Source organism: Elephas maximus, chromosome 27, assembly GCF_024166365.1.
Source record: "Elephas maximus indicus isolate mEleMax1 chromosome 27, mEleMax1 primary haplotype, whole genome shotgun sequence".
Lineage (NCBI taxonomy): Eukaryota > Metazoa > Chordata > Mammalia > Proboscidea > Elephantidae > Elephas > Elephas maximus.
The window spans coordinates 18113600-18130790 of record NC_064845.1 but is presented as its reverse complement, the minus strand read 5'-3'; the positions used below and the strand labels follow the sequence as shown (position 1 = coordinate 18130790).

At 38.5% G+C, this 17191-nt stretch overlaps 1 protein-coding gene across 6 annotated transcripts in view; it reads right to left on the bottom strand.

Annotated features, from left to right (window-relative positions):
- ZNF385D (zinc finger protein 385D) overlaps positions 1-17191 on the bottom strand; it is a 999751-nt gene that overhangs the window by 127137 nt on the left and 855423 nt on the right. For all 6 annotated transcript variants that reach the window (XM_049870885.1, XM_049870886.1, XM_049870887.1 and 3 more), the window contains one exon: positions 15952-16062. In XM_049870885.1, coding sequence (XP_049726842.1) covers positions 15952-16062 — 111 coding nt within the window. The remainder of the gene's footprint in view (positions 1-15951; positions 16063-17191) is intronic.

Here is a 17191-nt window from a genome sequence, read left to right as displayed (position 1 = left end):
TGCCAGGCAAAAAAAAAAAAAAACACTATGAGTTAGAATCGACTCAACGGGAATGGTTTTCTTTTTTTTTTTTTAATATGCCAGGCACTGTTTTAAGTACTTGGATAGAGCAGTGAGCCAAAGACATAGAAATCCTTGCCCTGATAGAGCTTACATTCTAGCTGGGGGGTGGGCAATAAACATGATACTTAAATTATATGTCGAAGATAATTAGTGCTTAGGAAAAAAATGATCAAAGTAAGGAGGTAGAGATAGCAGAGTTGAAATCTTAAATACCATGGTCACAGTAAACATCAGGAGATGGTAATATCTGAATACAGCTTAAAAAGCAAACCACACAGAAATCTGAGAATAGTCAAGGCCTAGAGAAGCATCAGTGCAAAGATCTAGAGATGTAAGTGGGCCTGGTGTGTTCAGGGGATAGTAAGGGCAGATCCAGGACTTGGGTGTGGTAAGTGAGGCACATACCTCGGGCACAACATTTAAAAAAAAACTCAGTACACAATGTAAATAATATTTTAGTGTAATATTTTTAAAAATCAAAATAAAGGCAAAAAATCCATAATGAAGCAAATATGAAAATTTTAAATAAAGGCAGGATCCGATCCTGCACTTGTGTGGCCCTGCCTCACTTGCCTCTCACCCTAATTGCACTCCTGGTTCCGATAAAACTTTATTCACAAAAACAGGCTATAATTTACCATTTTTTTTCCATTAAAATATTATTTATCTTGATTACTGAATTTTTCAGTACTCCTTAAATTTTATGTCCAAGGCAACTGCCTCATGTACCTAATTCTAGTCTGAGGCCAGTGTGGCTGAAGAGTTGAGTGAGGGGAACAGTGGGAGGAGGGGGGCTCAGAGAGGTACCTGACAGCCACTTTCCATAGGGTTGTGTAGCCATTCCAAGAATTTTACCTTTTAATCTAAATAAAATGCATCACCACTCCAAAAAAAAAAAAAACCCATTGCCATCGAGTCAATTCTGACTCATAGCAACCCTATAGGACAGAGTAGGACTGCCCCATAAGAGTTTCCAAGGACGGCCTGGTGAATTCAAACTGCCTACATTTTGGTTAGCAGCCAAAGCTCTTAACCACTATGCCACCAGGGTTTTCACCAGAGGGTTTTAAACAGAAGAGCAAACTGATCTCAATTTATGTTATTAAATAATGATTGTGAGAAGCTGAACAATTAAGAGTCTGTTAAAATAATCCTGATGAGAGATTATGGTGGTTTAGACCAGAGTGGTGGCATGAAGTGGTAAAAAGTTGTGAGATTCTGGGTATATTTTGGAGATAAACCTAACATGACTTGTGAGGATTGCATACAGGGTGTGAGGGGAATAGAGACAATTCCAATACTCTGAAACTCCAGAAAGCTGGAGTTGTTATCAGAGGAATACTGTCTTCAGAGCAGGTTTGGGGGACTGAGGCATGACCTGAAGTTTTGAAAATTTTAGGTTTGAGACTTCCGTTAGCTAATCGAGTGAAGATGTTAAGTGAGTAGTTAAGTAAGGAATTGAGGAGATTTCAACAGGAGATATAAACATGGAAGTCATCCACAACAAAGCTGGTGTTTAAATCCGTGAAACCAGGGAAGACGTTCAAGTGAAGATAAAGATGGGAAGCGATACAAGGACTGAGCTCTGTGATTCTTCAATATTGGGAGCTTGGGAAGAAGAGCAGAAATCAACCTAAAACAAATGGTTAGTGAGGAGTGAGGACACCAGGAGAGAGTGGTGGTGTCCAGGAAGCCAGGAGAAGTATTTCCAGGAGAGGGAGTGGCCAACTCTTCAAATGCTGCTGATAGGTCAAGTAGGATGAGGACTGAGAACTGACTGCAGAATGTAGTGAGAGGGTGGTCAGGGTAAACTTGATAAAAGATGTTAGGGGAATAGTTGAAGTAATTGGATAGATTTGAGAGAAAGGGGAGAGGTGGAACTGAAGACTGTTTATTGACTGGTAGGGTAAACGGCATCCAGAGAGACTTTATTTTATAGTGGCAAAAATAACAGCATATTTGTATCTCCAAAGAGAATGATCTAGTAGAGAGGATAAATGAAGGATACTAGAGAGAGAGACAAGTTGCTGCAGTTATATTTTGGAGGAGGAGATAGCCTTGGACATGAGGGCTGGCAGTTCATTTAATAGGAACAGGAGAAAAGACAGGTTACAGTTGCAGGCAGTGACAAAATGTTGTGGAAGGTCTCTTCTGATTTTTTTTTCCTCAGTGAAGTAGGATACAAGGTTCTCAGCTGAGAATTAGCATGGTGGAAGTCATGTTGGAAGGCTGAGGAGAAAATAGAAGGTATGAGAGCGGGAAAGTAAGAGGGAAATGCTTAATGTTAGGGAACATTAAGTGGGCACTTTGAGTTTAGGGGGAGTCCCTGGGTGATGCAACTGGTTAACGCACTCAGCTGCTACCTGAAAAGTTGGCAGTTCGAGTCTACTCAGAGACACCTTGAAAGAAAGACCTGACAATTTACTTCTGAAAAATCAGTGATTGAATACCCTAGGTAGCACGTTTCTACTGTGACAAACATGTGGGCACCATGAGTCAAAGTCAACTCAACGGCAATTGGTCCCGGTTGGGTTTAAGATCAGGAATTTAAAATGAGACCATTCAGCAGAGTGGAATTTTTTTCTCTAGCCACATTCAGCCAAAAGTAGGCTCAGGATAAGCAAGAGTTAGCCAAGGTTGGAGTTTTGCCAAGTAAATATAAGGAAGCTAGAGAAGGCAAGGGGTTAGAGGGTTGAAGGCAAGAGGATCCCTGCTCACCAGACATCAATATGTCCTTCTCTAACCAGAAGAGTCCCTGTATGCTCACCATTATTGCTTGTCCCCAAGCAACCATGACTACAACAATGGGAGTACTTTAACCAATAGTGAGAGAACAGAATAGTGGTTTCAAACCTGCTACACATCAGAATTACTTGAGGAGATGCTAAAATATTGACTCTTTTATTCCACCCTCAGAGACAGTGATGCCAGTGGTCAGTATGGGTGAATCTTGAAATCTATACTGATAACTTACTCCCTCCTTCCACCTCCAGATACCGAACCGATTCTTCTGTGTGATTTGGGAAGCCTTTTGCAGAGAGTTACATCTCCTCAAGAGATAGTGACCAAGTTGTGTGAGATGTTAACTCTCACCCTTTTAAAACTTGTCAGTGGCCTAGGAGTTTGTTAAAACAAAAACAAAAAACCTGGTTCTGTATATGAATGACCTTTGATGGAGTCTGTTTTTACTGAGGTTTCAATTCTCAGCATTTTTCAATTTAAAGGTTAGCAAACACGTTTCAAGTTAGAGGGAAAGAAAGGGTCAACGTTTTAGTAAATGGATCTCACCACAAATGTGTCACTTCGCAACTATGCATCAAATTTTCTGCCAACATTTAATGTGCTAATAGAATTACCACATGAGCTAAACATCCCAAGGGGGGAAAACTGTTTGGGGGGGAAAAAAAAAAAAAACTCTTCCCTAAATTATTTATTTAAAATAAAGGTCTGTCACTTCCTACCAAATAGTCTACAATAAGTTATAATAATTTTTTTGGTCAATCTGGGTATCTTATGAACATACAAACATTGCCTAACATACGAAGTTAGGTCATATACTGTGTGGCCCCTTTTTTAAAGAGTACAGGTAGTTTCCACATAATGATTTTACTATAGGCTAAAAGATGACAAATTCCTTGTGGCAAATCATTTGACTAGGCTCTCTGTGTTGAGAAAAGATAACTATCTGACCTGACCTGTTCACGGCAGGATCCAGTCTGCTGGGGGCTAAGAAGAAGCCAGAGAAATGGGCACAGAAAAATAGTCACATTAATTGTAAAAACTGCATAATGACAAAGCACCCCTTGACAAAATGGGTCAACTCCCATCCCTGGAAAATTCAAGACCACAGAGATATCAGTGAGTCAGTTTAAGTTTTTAGCTCAGCTTTTCAAAACCAAATCCCATTCGGTGATGTACAGTTTATATGTTTCTCCAGGGATCAACTTTTCATTAATTGATGCCATTTGCCCTGGTTTTGTTTCACAGATTAAGAGCTAATAATATCCAAACACCTGTATTCAATGAAAATGTAGCAACTCTGTTGGCCTATTTCACCTAAAAATCAAAGTACATCATTGTCATAGGAAGTCCAATCATAGGGGAAATTTTTAGGCCTTCAACAGAAAGGCATGATTTCTAATCAAATCCTCCCTATTGTGAAATCTTATATTCTATTCTGTTTTCTTTATACTCTGCACTCTAAATATTAGAATGTTTTTTGATCCTCTAAATTACTGTTCCATGGAGCCCTGGTGTTGCAGTAGTTAAGAGCTTGGCTGCTAACCAAAAGGTTCCACAGTTTGAATCCACCAGCTGCTCCTTGGAAACCCTGTGGTGCAGTTCTACTATGACCTATAGGGTCACTATGAGTCAGAATCGACACAATGGCAATGGGTTTGGTTTTTGGTTTAAATTACTGTTCCAGATTTTATAAAACAATCAAAATAAAGCAAAATACAAGAAAGAAAATGAATGCCTTTGTGGAATCCACAAAGAAATACTAAATGTTTATTTAATCAGATATTTTTAAAAATACTTCATAAAATCAGGAAACCCTGGGGGTGTAGTGGTTAAGAGCTACAGCTGCTAACCAAAACAGGGCAGCACTTTGACTCTACCAGGCGCTCCTTGGAAACCCTATGGGGCAGTTCTACTTTGTCTCTGTGGTCACTATGAGTCAGAATTCACGCGACAGCAATGGGTTTGGGTTCCAAAATCAATACATATTTTACCATGATAACGTTTGATCATTGCACTAGTAACTGCTCTAAAAATATTACTGTTTTAAGATATATGAGTTGGCTTAGAGAAATAAGTGACACTTATATTGCATATAATATATATTACAGACGCAGTGTAAGAGTACACGGACTTCGAGCAACTGATTTTGAACCATTTTCTTCTCAGTGTCTTTTTAAACCATGAAGGTAGGTAGTTAGTGTTACTTAAAATAAGATGAAAATTAAATATTCCCCAGCCCAAGCCAAAACAAAACCTGAAAAAAACCTAACTTAGGAAATCATTAAAAATCAACAAAATTAGACTTGCAAACATTCTAGTAAAACATATGCTAAAACTGTTTTTTTTTTACAGAAGCACTGAATATTCATTGAATTGTAATTCTTTTGATTTTAATTTCCACAATAGCTGCTGTAAGAATTAGCAAAAGTGCATGTGGTAATAAGGCAACAATAGATCATGAGCTACTTTTTTGAATTAAGAAGGCAAAGGCCTAATAATGATAATAATATACCAGAAATTATCAACCAAACTTTGAGAGCTATTTTGGGAGAATATTTTATGCCACAGGGATGACAGAGTCAAAGACAGACATGACAACTCAATGAGACCCAAATGTAAATGATTAAACCATTGACAAAAGCCTTGAAGGAAAGCGCTTTTCCCATTGCGGGATGATTGGTACTGGCCTCCAGGTGTAATATTATGTGCACTGATGAGCTGATCAACAGAACAGAACTTCTACCCAGCTGTAATCAAGAGTGATTGATGGTTGAGACAAAAAAGTTGATTATCATGACAAGTTCACTGATGCAGAGAAAATAAGCTCTGCTTGGGAAATGGATAAAACTGTTCAGGGACTACCTTCTGAAACCTTATTTATAAAAGAATCTAAAAGGTTTCAAGTTGTACAGATGGACCTGCTATACCAATAAACCTGATAAGAATAAATTTACCATCCATCAGTCTTCACGGATTTCCTATGTATGCAAGAAATTTAAAAGCTCATGTAGGCCCAATAAAGACCAAACCACATACTTCTCGATTTTACTTGTGTGATTACTAGATCTCTCTGCTTCCCAACATACAAAACAATGCTGAAAAGCACATATGGACACAGAAAATTAATCTTTCCTAGCAAACTGTGCCTCCATTTGCCCTCCTCCGCTCCCATCTCACAAAGATGTGCGTTCCCCAAATGACTGCAATCTTTACCACCATCACATTCAATTTACATCAGAACATAGATTTGGACAGAGACAGCAGATCCCAGAGGCAGTATTTTGCATTGAAAATGAGGTTTGGCAGGCTTGGAAAGGTGAATCTTGGCCAAGATGTTGGGTGTAAGCACAGTGGCTCCAAACAGAAGCTAGATAGTACAGAGATCGATTGACTATAAAAGGACAGATATATCTTATTAAGTTGTGGTAACCATTTCTAATGCTCTAAAAGAAAACCTAGCAGTGTAAGCTAAATATAGTGCGTAATTTATAGCATGTCTGGTACACTTTCATTCTCTGTAAGCTCATAATCGAACCAAATAACCACTCCTAAACCAATCATCAGACAAAGCTTCAGTGTGAAAAAGGTAAAATGAAGGAGCAGGTTCATTTCATTTTTATAGAGATCTTTGGCCATATACAGGACTGGGAAAGGTAAATGTATTTCATCACAATTACTCTAGTTAATTAATACAGAGAATGGGCCTCAGTAGAAAAGAGACAATAAAAAATAGTAACTGTTAAGAAGGGAAGGATACAAAGGGCCATAAAACCCAAAATGACATAAGAACAGACACTTAATGTAAGTTACTTTTTTGCTTAATTTCCTTTGCTCTGTCTGGGAACAACCCCTTCTATTTTCTTAGTTTCTAGGATTCTTTGCTATGGTGAAACTGCTGATTTATCAAATGCTGGAATAAACTATAACAAAATACAACAAAAAAGGCAAGGGTTCTGATCAGAGTGGGTACAATGAATGGAAAGGAGAGAGCAAATTTTAATTTTGAAACTTTTGATTATTGGTGAACATCAATCCAGCCTCCACTTTTGGTTTCTACAACTTTTATTAGTGTCTAGTAATTTTTTGAGAAATGCACCAAGTTGTAGAAAGAGATATAAAACAACTGATGAAATATATGCTAGGTATTTTTTATGTATATCAAGCAAGCCCTGGGCAACTGGGTTACAGTAAGGATTTTATTCTAAAGACTTCATCAGTCAAGCTCTGATGAGGTTGCTGGTGTGCTCTGACATCTTCAAGGTAGAATTATAAAGTCAACATTTGGAGGTTTTCTTAGTGTAGTGACTCTGCAAATTACCTCAAGTTCGGAGGTTGCTACAAAGCGAAGTGTCACAATCATAAAATCCAGATTTTAGGTCATGTTCAAGTCTAATTCCACTTAACATTCCCCTTTCAAGACATAATGAACTTTCATATCTAGGCTTCCAGGGAACCTGTTGCTTAGGATTTGACTCCTGCGTTGTAGAGGGATTAGGCACTTGGGAAAAGGAAGCCTGAAATGCATTTTTATCAAAAAGTAGCAATTATTCTAAATGCCCTGGAGTGAAGGTTGAACAAACCATTTTAGAGATTCCTGTTCCTACCTTCATTTTCTTGTGGGCGCATATCATTCAGGAGCACTTCATTCATTCAGTCACTCATTCATTCATCATTTAGTAAGTGACGCCTAAGACTTGCAGGGCTCTACTAGCGTTCACAGGTTTCTTGCCCCATCTTCTGGGAATTCTGTGGACAACGTTTAGTTCATTTATTCAGGAACACACCTCTTACTTCACCACAGAATAACCTCTGGACCACATTCTGTCTTTCTATCTTGGCGCATGTTTAACTCTCTTCTCAAACCTTTCTCGTTCAATAACGGGTGATGTTTGATGAAATAAGCTCTCAGCATGAGTTCTCCCTTGCTGCGACAATACTCATTCACTACCATAGCGTTGCCCTTTATGTGGCTAGCAATTTTGAAATATGTTTCTATTTTCCAGCAATCTATGAGTGTACTACTGGCATCCACCCTTGACTAACTTCTTTACTGTGTGTTAGAACTTGGGTGACCAATTGTCTTAGTTGAAAACTGCCAGCTGATGCCAATGAAAGACTCAAAATCAATTTCACTTAGGATGTGTCACTTGGTCTGATAAATAAAAGCACCACACTGGGACTAAAGAGCCGTGTTTCCAGTCCTCCTAGCAGTACCAACTGCTTAGAGACTTCAAAAAGGTCAAATAATTATCCTGGTCTTTGGTTCCTTTATCTATAAAAACTAAAAAATGGACAGAATCATCCTTTAGACATCTTTACCCCCTAATAGATAACAATTCTCTGAGTTGTTCACTGTACTTCATACAGATATCCCTTTGATTACTGGAGGTTAGCAGGCATCTAACTAGTCATATCTAAATCAACTTTCATTTTTAGGCTTTCAAGGTCAAGTTTTCCGTGTCCAGGAGAAATCAGTAGAAAGGTAAATATTTTCTTTAAAAAAAAAAAAAAAAAAAGCAGCCCAGAGAAATACTGACTGCTTTCAAAAGAATTCTCTTAGTCCCTTCCATTCATTCTGCCCCGACAAGAAAACCTGGAATATCAGAGCTTGATTCGTGGGAGTCCTTAAATATCCTAATAGGTGCAGTTTTATTTTTAAAAGCTTTCCAATAAAGTACACTGCTTAAGTAGATTCCTTTGCTCTCAGCTGGCTCATTTTCTCCTGATATCTCTTAACAGCCAGACCCAGTATTTCCCGCTTGGTCTTCCTGTTCAAGTTGTGCTTTCAAAGAATTCCTGACAGAGCCATGGGCTCCACTCAAGAAGTAGAAGCTAGTGAAGCTGAAGCATGAAATGGGTCTCCAATGAACATTCGGAGTATAAGCCCTTCAAAAGAGACCTCTCAGTCACTTGTTTCAAATGCAGCCACAGCCTACAGAACGTTACCACACACTCGAGAGTCAGCTCCTCACGCAGGGACGACTGTGACAGCTCAACTGAATGTCCCTGATCCAGTGGCTCCTCTTTCATGGAAGCTGAATGGCCTCCTCAAAGAGCTGCTTTTGAAGAAGAAAAAGCACCCAGTACGAAAGCCACAGTGCTCAAGCCGAAGCTCCAAATAACTGTGAATTCTGTAGACTAACAGAGGACACGCTCTTCTGAAAGACCTGCTTCAAAGCCGCCTGAAAATTTAATTTAAAACTGGGTCTCCCAAAAGATCCTTGGGGACACGGTAGCAGCAGCAATAGACTTAAAGAGGTTAGGAGTTTTCATAGATGAAACTTTTCGAGGGACAAGTTGTTGCTGCATTTTTTAGAAGGTAAAGATTTACCAGGGGTGAATGTCTTTTCTTACACTGTAAATTGAGGTGCAAAAGGTTAAAGTGCTAGGTTGGTTGGTGGTTCCAGTCTACCTGGAGGCACCTTGGAAGAAAAGCCACTGAAAACCCTGCAGAGCATAGTTCTACTCTGACATGCTTGGGGTCACCATGAGTCAGAATCAACTCAACGGCAACTGATTTAACACGTAAATACTAAATATACTAAAAAACTAAAAAAAATTTAAACAGGCTAGAACCCCTTTAAATACTTTTTTAAAAGACAGTAATGATAATTTTAAGCTTTGATATTTCTTAAGAAGTAATTGAGCATTCAGAGAAAAAATAATAACTGTGTCGCTTATCCCATATAACAATAATGACCTTTCCCTTTCATTCACTATTCAGTTTATAATCCAAGTACATACGTATTCTGTTTTATTGATCCTTGCAACATCATGTAATGATGATTACAAATGAGATGACTGCGGACCCTATAGGTTCAAAGAAGGGCCCAAGTTAACATAGACAATTAAAACAAGGCAGGTAGGGCAATGGTAAAGGGCTTGGCTGCTAACTGAAAGGTTGGTGGTTTGAACCCACCAGCAACCTCTCAGGAGAAAGACCGGACAATCTGCTCCATAAAGATTACAGCCTAGGAAACCCTATGGGGCAGGTCCACTCTGTCACAGGGGATCACTATGAGTCGGAATTGACCACACAGCACCTAACAACAACAACGAGTCTAGACAACAGGTTGTCTAATTCCAGATCCAGTGATTGTCCTATGACTTCATGCTGCTTCCCTGGACGCTGCTTTCAGGTTTGGGATTAGACACACATCCCATGTACAGAGATTTTTATTAACCTTTCTGCTAGGATATGCACTAAAATGCTAACATCTACATGCGAGAGCAGTAATATCTATGATATCTCCTGGGCATGTCTGCAGACTTTAGACACTGCTAGAGAATTCAAAACAATATCTAGAAAATTGCAACCAAGGCCTTCAAAATGGAATTTATAATTTGAGACACAGCACACTGTTTAAAATCCGTAGCAGTATAAAGCCAAACCAAACCAAACCCATTGCCATTGATGATTCCAACTCATAGCAACCCTATAGGACAGGATAGAACTGCCACATAGAGTTTCCAAGGAGTGCCTGGTGGATTTGAACTGCCAACCTTGGTTAGCAGCCACAGCTCTTAACCACTACGCCACCAGGGTTTCCACAACAGTATAGTAGATGCAAAACTAGTAGATGCAAAAAAATCTTTTTCCTTGATAAAATCAGAGCAGGTGTAAAAAGGAAATTTAGAAAAAAAAAAAAGAAATGTAGAAAGTCAAAGACTAGTTCTTTGATCCCACCATCTTTAGTTTTTGTCTTTCCCACCCTATAACAGAACAGTCTTTAAACATCAGCCCCACAAATAATGTTGACTTCAATAATTTAAAAAAATGTGATGTGATCTTAAGAAAATTTAATTATCCAGTCGAGTTGTTTGGTAGGAAAAATCAAATAAACAATTGGCATCTTCATCATTATGTATTTCACACCTGGTTATAGAAATTATAAGTAAGAGATACGAACTAAAATTCAGACATGGGGTTTAGTTTCACCACATTTTTGGTTTCTAAAACACAAAACAATAATTATGACTTCTGTTTTTACCATATTACTGGAAAGTTGATTGATTATACTGATGATGGTTCCAAGGATCCCCCTTTGGAAGGGTCTGATTCCTCTAAGCAATGTTTTTGTGAGTTTTTTCCCCCATCTGGTTTATTAACAGTCCTCTTTTTTTTTTATAGGGTCGCTGGAGGAAACTCTGGTGGTGTAGTGGTTAAGTGCTATGGCTGCTAACCAAGAGGGCAGTTTGAATCCACCAGGTGCTCCTTGGAAACTCTTATTGGGCAGTTCTACTCCGTCCTATAGGGTCCCTATGAGTTGGAATCAACTCGACAGCAACGGGTTTGGTTTTAAGGAGGCCTTGTGGTACAGCAGTTAAAGTGACCAACTGCTAATCAAAAGGTTGGTGGTTGGAAACCACCAGCAGCTCTTCAGGAGAAAGATGTGACTTCCTTAGAGATTCACCACCTTGGAAACCCAATGGGGTCACTATGAGTTGGCATCAACTTGACAGCAGTGGGAATGTAATTAAAGCTTGACAGTTCTGAGTTTAAAATGATATGTTGCTACTTTGATATATTCAGTAATTTGAATTTATATTTAAATATTTAATGCACTTATGTTTGAATTGTGAGTGTATCTCTAGACTTGACTGATGCCATTTGAAAGGGGTCATAATTATGTGAGTCAGGGTTAGCCAGTGAATGGCTTTCCACAATGGCTATAATTACACCCAGTTAGTTCCAGAAAGGAAGGAAACTCAAGCCTTTGCTCTAGGAAAGCCTGATGGAACAGGAAACACATAGACACCCATCCATGCCATTATTGGGACATCCGCTGGAACCCGAGGATGGGCTTGGTGCTCCACACTGACCAGATAAGGTAGAAACAGCAGAGAGGCAAACATTGTCCCTGCCCTGACAGCTTCCAGCCATGGGGCTTTGTACAAGTCACCCATACTCTCTATACCTCAGCTTTGGCATGTGAAATCAGAAAACGTTTCTTCTGCCTTTGGCATATTATGAAATCCTATGGTTAGGAGGTTAAACACAATGACTCTTAGATGCTATACTTTTATGATTCTTTTTCATGAGCCAGAATCAACTCGACAGCAATGGGTAGTTTGGGAACTGAAATCTTATTTCCTCTTCTATAAAAAAATCACTGAGTACCCATTCTCTACTTCATTTAATAATCTTATACCCATGCTGGCCTTGATATAAGTTATCTTTCAAAGGCACACTTGCTAACTTACTGAGGCCACATGGTAATTTATGCTTATTTTAAGATGTTGATAAAATAATTGGACAAATTACAACCTTACTGTCTTCAATTGGAAGCTTGTTACATAACCCCATGTATGCCTCATATATGTAGAGTTTTTTCAAGAAAAAGCCTACACCATGAGAATGCAATCTGTTTTAAAGTGCATAAAATATAATTTATGCCATTTCTTAGGATATCTGTAGGGTCAAAAATGGAAAATGTACTGCACAGGAACAACATATGGCCCAATACCAAACTAGAGCACTTATAATACGAAGGGGTAAAATAAATAAACAAAAACTCAGAGGGAGAAGAAATTGAATTTCCATGGTTCAGAGAAGAAAAGAATTACAAGCTATTATTTTGTTTGGAAGGGAAAGAAGTTTTGAAATGTAAAAAGGTTCATAAGACAAAAAGACTTTCCTATGTGACAGAGAATTCAACTAAGCATAAAAGTGAATTACAGTATTACTTTCCCTGAAAGATTCTAGATTTAAGAATAGAAACAGAAGACAAATTCCAGACTTATCTGGAAAGGACAAAATAGCATGGCACTTTTAGTGGAATTACAAAGTCTTTTCTTAGGATTAAAATGATCTGTGTTATACATATACACATATACACCTGTTTTGATTATTTGGGGGTTATCTTCTTATATATGGATGATAAATCCAATTGATCTTGGCACTAAGCATCTAAATATTTTATAAAATTTGTGTTTATGGACATGATCAGTCAATAAGTAAACACACCTAGTATTTCCAGCTTATTAGTCCCCCTTACTGACATCATAATGCCACAGAATCATGTTTAAATTGTCCAAGGAAGTTTCCATTCCTGTATTTCAGTTCTGCAACGGTCATGTCTTGTTTGCATTCTGCCATATCATTTATAAACTCAACAACATTGGGTCTTGCTATTCAAAAAAAATCATTAAAACTGTAATTTTTAAAATTAGCACTGCATAAAAACCAAACCAGCAAAAAAAACAAACCCGTTGCCCTCCAGTTGATTCCAACTCACAGTGACCCTGTAGGAGAACTGCCCCAGAGGGTTTTTAAGGCTATAATCTTTATCTTTTTCCCTCAGAGCCGCTAGTGGGTTCAAACCAACAACCTTTAAGTTAGTAGCTGCCTGCTCTAAGCACTGCACCATCAGGGCTCCTTCTAGCACTGCATAGTGAAACTATATTCAAGGTTCAAGAGAACGAAAAATATAAGGGCAGTGAATTCACATGTGTCCAGTTTACATAGACCAAAGAAACTGAGCTGGGCAATTATCTGATGAATTCAGGTTGTCGTAAAATTCAGTTCAAGCTTAAGTCCAACACCCATCTGAGTATCTGATGGGCAGAATAATGGCTTCCCAAAGATATCTACATTCTAAACCCTGAAACTTATGAATATATTGTGTTATAGGGCAAAGGGACATTAAAGCAGCAGGTGAATTAATGTAGCTAATCAGATGACCTTAAAGTAGGGAGATTATCCAATTGACCCTGTTGCTGTTGGTCTCTACCTCAGAGTCAGCCCCTGACTCGTGGTAACCCCCATGTACAATGAGATCAGACTGCTGCGATTCACAGGGTTTGTATTGGTGGCTTTTTGGAAGTAGATTGCCAGGCTTCTCAGTATGTCTTAGTCTGGAAGCTCTACTGACAGAGGGTGGTGGCTATGCATGAGGTACATCAGCCAGGAATCCAATTTAGGTCTCCTGCATGGGAGGCAGTGTACTCTTTACTGCCCTTACTGTAAACTTTACTGTAAAAATTATACCACCGCTGGATCACCGCTGTCCCCTAACTGTCCCTAATAAATACATGCTGATTTCTGTATCACTGTGAAATTTTAATAGCACAATTAGTTCTCTCTCTGACCAAGGAAATGAAGTAAGATTACATTTTAGAAAATAATTTTGTTAATAGGTAAGCATGTATATAAATACGTATGTTTTCTACAGCCTACCGGACAATATTTCTAGAATTTCCAAAACATCATTTTGATATCCAGCTATGGGATCAGAGGTGTTTAAAAAATGGAACCACTGTGTTGAGATGGTGAGTGACCTGTCACCGGAAATAATCAACCAAAAGACATTATACATGGGTGTATAGATGGATTTCTTGCACTGGGTGGGAGGTTAGGTTCAATGACCTTGAAGTCTCTTTCTGACTCCTGGCTTGCAGGAAGCTTTCTTAGTACAGAGGAAACTTTTGACAGTGAAATTGTTGGCAGGAGGGGATATATGGACATAGACCCAATTGGATGTAAAGACCTGGTAACATGGGTCCTGGGAGACTTTTGCATCATTATCTGACCTGTTCCAGAGGGAAATGCTGGTACCACTTAAGGACCAAAGGAACCAAGAAGGAACCACTTAAAATAATTACAGGACTCCATGATTATTTGCTAAGTGTTTAGCAATTATGAAAGGTACACCTATTGAGCTCAGAACCCTTATTTGCATGTTAGGAGGACTCTTTTTTACAACTGCTGGGAGAGATTATTATGTAACATTCATCACTTGGAAATATTTTACTGTTAATAAATGGAATACTCCATGGCAAATTTCTTAAAATTCAAAACCAGTTAAGGTATTCAATATTAAACAATGGAAAACGTCCCTTCAAATAAATCGCTACAAATGTTTGGTACATTGTTTCATAGCAGCAAATACCATCCCTGAGTCAGTACACAAAGAAGCACTATGCAGGCAATCTACTGTCCTCTTTTTTAAGCCATCAGATGGAATGTTATAAAACTACCTGAAGATTGCACTAGTAAGTATGAGTTCATAAGACAGTAATAATCTTTACTAAAATAAAAATGAGATTTTCTTTTTTCTCACGAAGAAATGAGCCATGAAATTTGTGCTACGTTTATTGCCTGTGCCTGATTGTCTAATGGTCTATGCTCATCACTAGAGAGGGCATCTAGGAGACCTACTTTCCTGGAGAGATTAAACACTGGATGCCCTAACATTCTCCAGAATCCAGATCTGTTTGGTCATCTCCACACTGTATACCAGCGTTAAGACAAGATAATGGTATCTTGGCAGAGGCCATTTTGATAGGCAGGGCCCCTTGTTTGCCTACATTGTGAAGAGTCTCTGAATTCTATTCCTTCCAAACCAGCATTCCCCCTTCTCTCGACATCACTTGATAACTTTTTGACTTCAGACCTTCAGAATTTTAAGATGATAAATAAGCAGATTTGAGGGGTCAATATTTTTCATGCTGGCCCCAAACCAAAATTAGCATCACTGTGATGGGTCCAGAATCCCTCCTGATCCTTAGAAAAGGTGAGAAAGGTGGCTCTGAATCACTTGCAAAGCAATGGTCAAGCTCACAAATCTCTCCCTGTCTGTCAAGTTCTTCACTTAAGTTTTATTCTCTTGGGTCTTGAGTGCTTTGAGGCCTTTAGGACACCTGTGAAAATGCTAATACTCCTAGGGCAGTAACTTGAGAGTTCAAATATAAGTATAATTAAAGACAACACAGGGCTGACCTGGAATTGGGGGGTCGAAAAGCTGTCAGTGGGAATTTACAGTCAAAATCTTGGCCTTGAATGATCTGCAAGCTTATTTCAGAAGTGTGACCTATTGAAAGCCTCACTGTTCCCAAATTCGGCTATTTTCTCAAAGGCGAAATGTGTTACCTAAATGCAGCATTCCCGAGAGATTAAAACATTCCATTGCCCTGCAAGTATGTAAGATTGTATATGTGTGATTTTTTTTTTATAGGAAACAACTGCACATTGTATAATAAACTCCAAAATTAAAGCACATGAGGAGTTAAAATTTTATCTTTTATCTTTGAATTTTGACATGCTCAGTTACTGGAGAGAAATGTTTAAGAAATCTCTTCTGTAAGATTGGAACAGCATGATACTTTTTTATTTTTTTTTTAGTGAATGCTAAATGATGAACTTACATCGGAATTAAATCTCAACTGGCAAATGTTGCATGATATGATTTGCTTTCTTCGATGAGGAAGAGGAACTCCGAATGTATGATTTATTACAGCTTTCTGAATTGGGTCCATCTGTAATAAGAAAAAAAATACAACAAATAGAAGTAAAGATTGTCAGTTCCATTGGAATGTTGCCTGTTTCATTAAAGAGCCAATCTGTACAGCTTTAATCTACTGCTCACATAATAAAGAACATTTTTAGTCTAAGAAACAGCATTTCTACTTTCTTTGAAAAAAGAGAACAAACCCAAAACTCAGTATGATAAGGAAATGATAAATCTACCCATTAGAATCTGCATACTAACCATTTTTCTCATTTAGGATCAAGAATTGTCTGAGTTTGCTAAACCTGAAGTATAATTAAGGGTATTATCAAAACTCAAGTTATTGTTAATGCCAGCAATCTTACTCAGAGGTATGCCTATAAAAAAAAAAAAAAATGCCTATATCATTGCCCAAAAATGGACCTGATAAATGTGGTCAGTTGAACAGCTATCAAAATAAATATCACCCCATTATCAAACATCAACCTTGTGCAATGTTTGATATCCTAAGAAAACAAAACAAAAAAAAATCCCAAACCCATTGCCGTCAAGTTGACTCATGACAACCCTATGGGACAAAGCAGAACTGCTCCACAGGGTTTTCAAGGAGCGGCTGGTGGATTTGAACTGCCAAGCTTTTTTTGGTTAGCAGCCAAGCTCTTAACCACTGTGCCACAAGGGCTCCATCCTAAGAATTAAAAAAAAAAAAAAAAAAAAAAAATTTTTCTCAAAATTCTGATTTCCAAGATTTGAGACAAATAGAACAGCTAATCAATTCATTCAAAAGTCATTAATTGGTCACCTAACACACACTGCTATCTTAGAGGGCTTATTATATTTGGCATTCCTAGAGTTTGTGCCGGAAGTGGATTCTCTCTCTCTCCATCTCACCCACAGGACCGGAAAAGTAACCCTGGAACATAATGTCAGCAATCCAGCTCAATAAAACCAAATGTGTCGGAGGGCGGAGCCAAGATGGCGGACTAGGCAGACGCTACCTCGGATCCCTCTTACAACAAAGACACGGAAAAACAAGTGAATCGATCACATACATAACAATCTACGAACCCTGAACAACAAACACAGATTTAGAGACGGAGAACGAACTAATACGGGGAAGCAGCGATTGTTTCCAGAGCCTGGAGCCAGCGTACCAG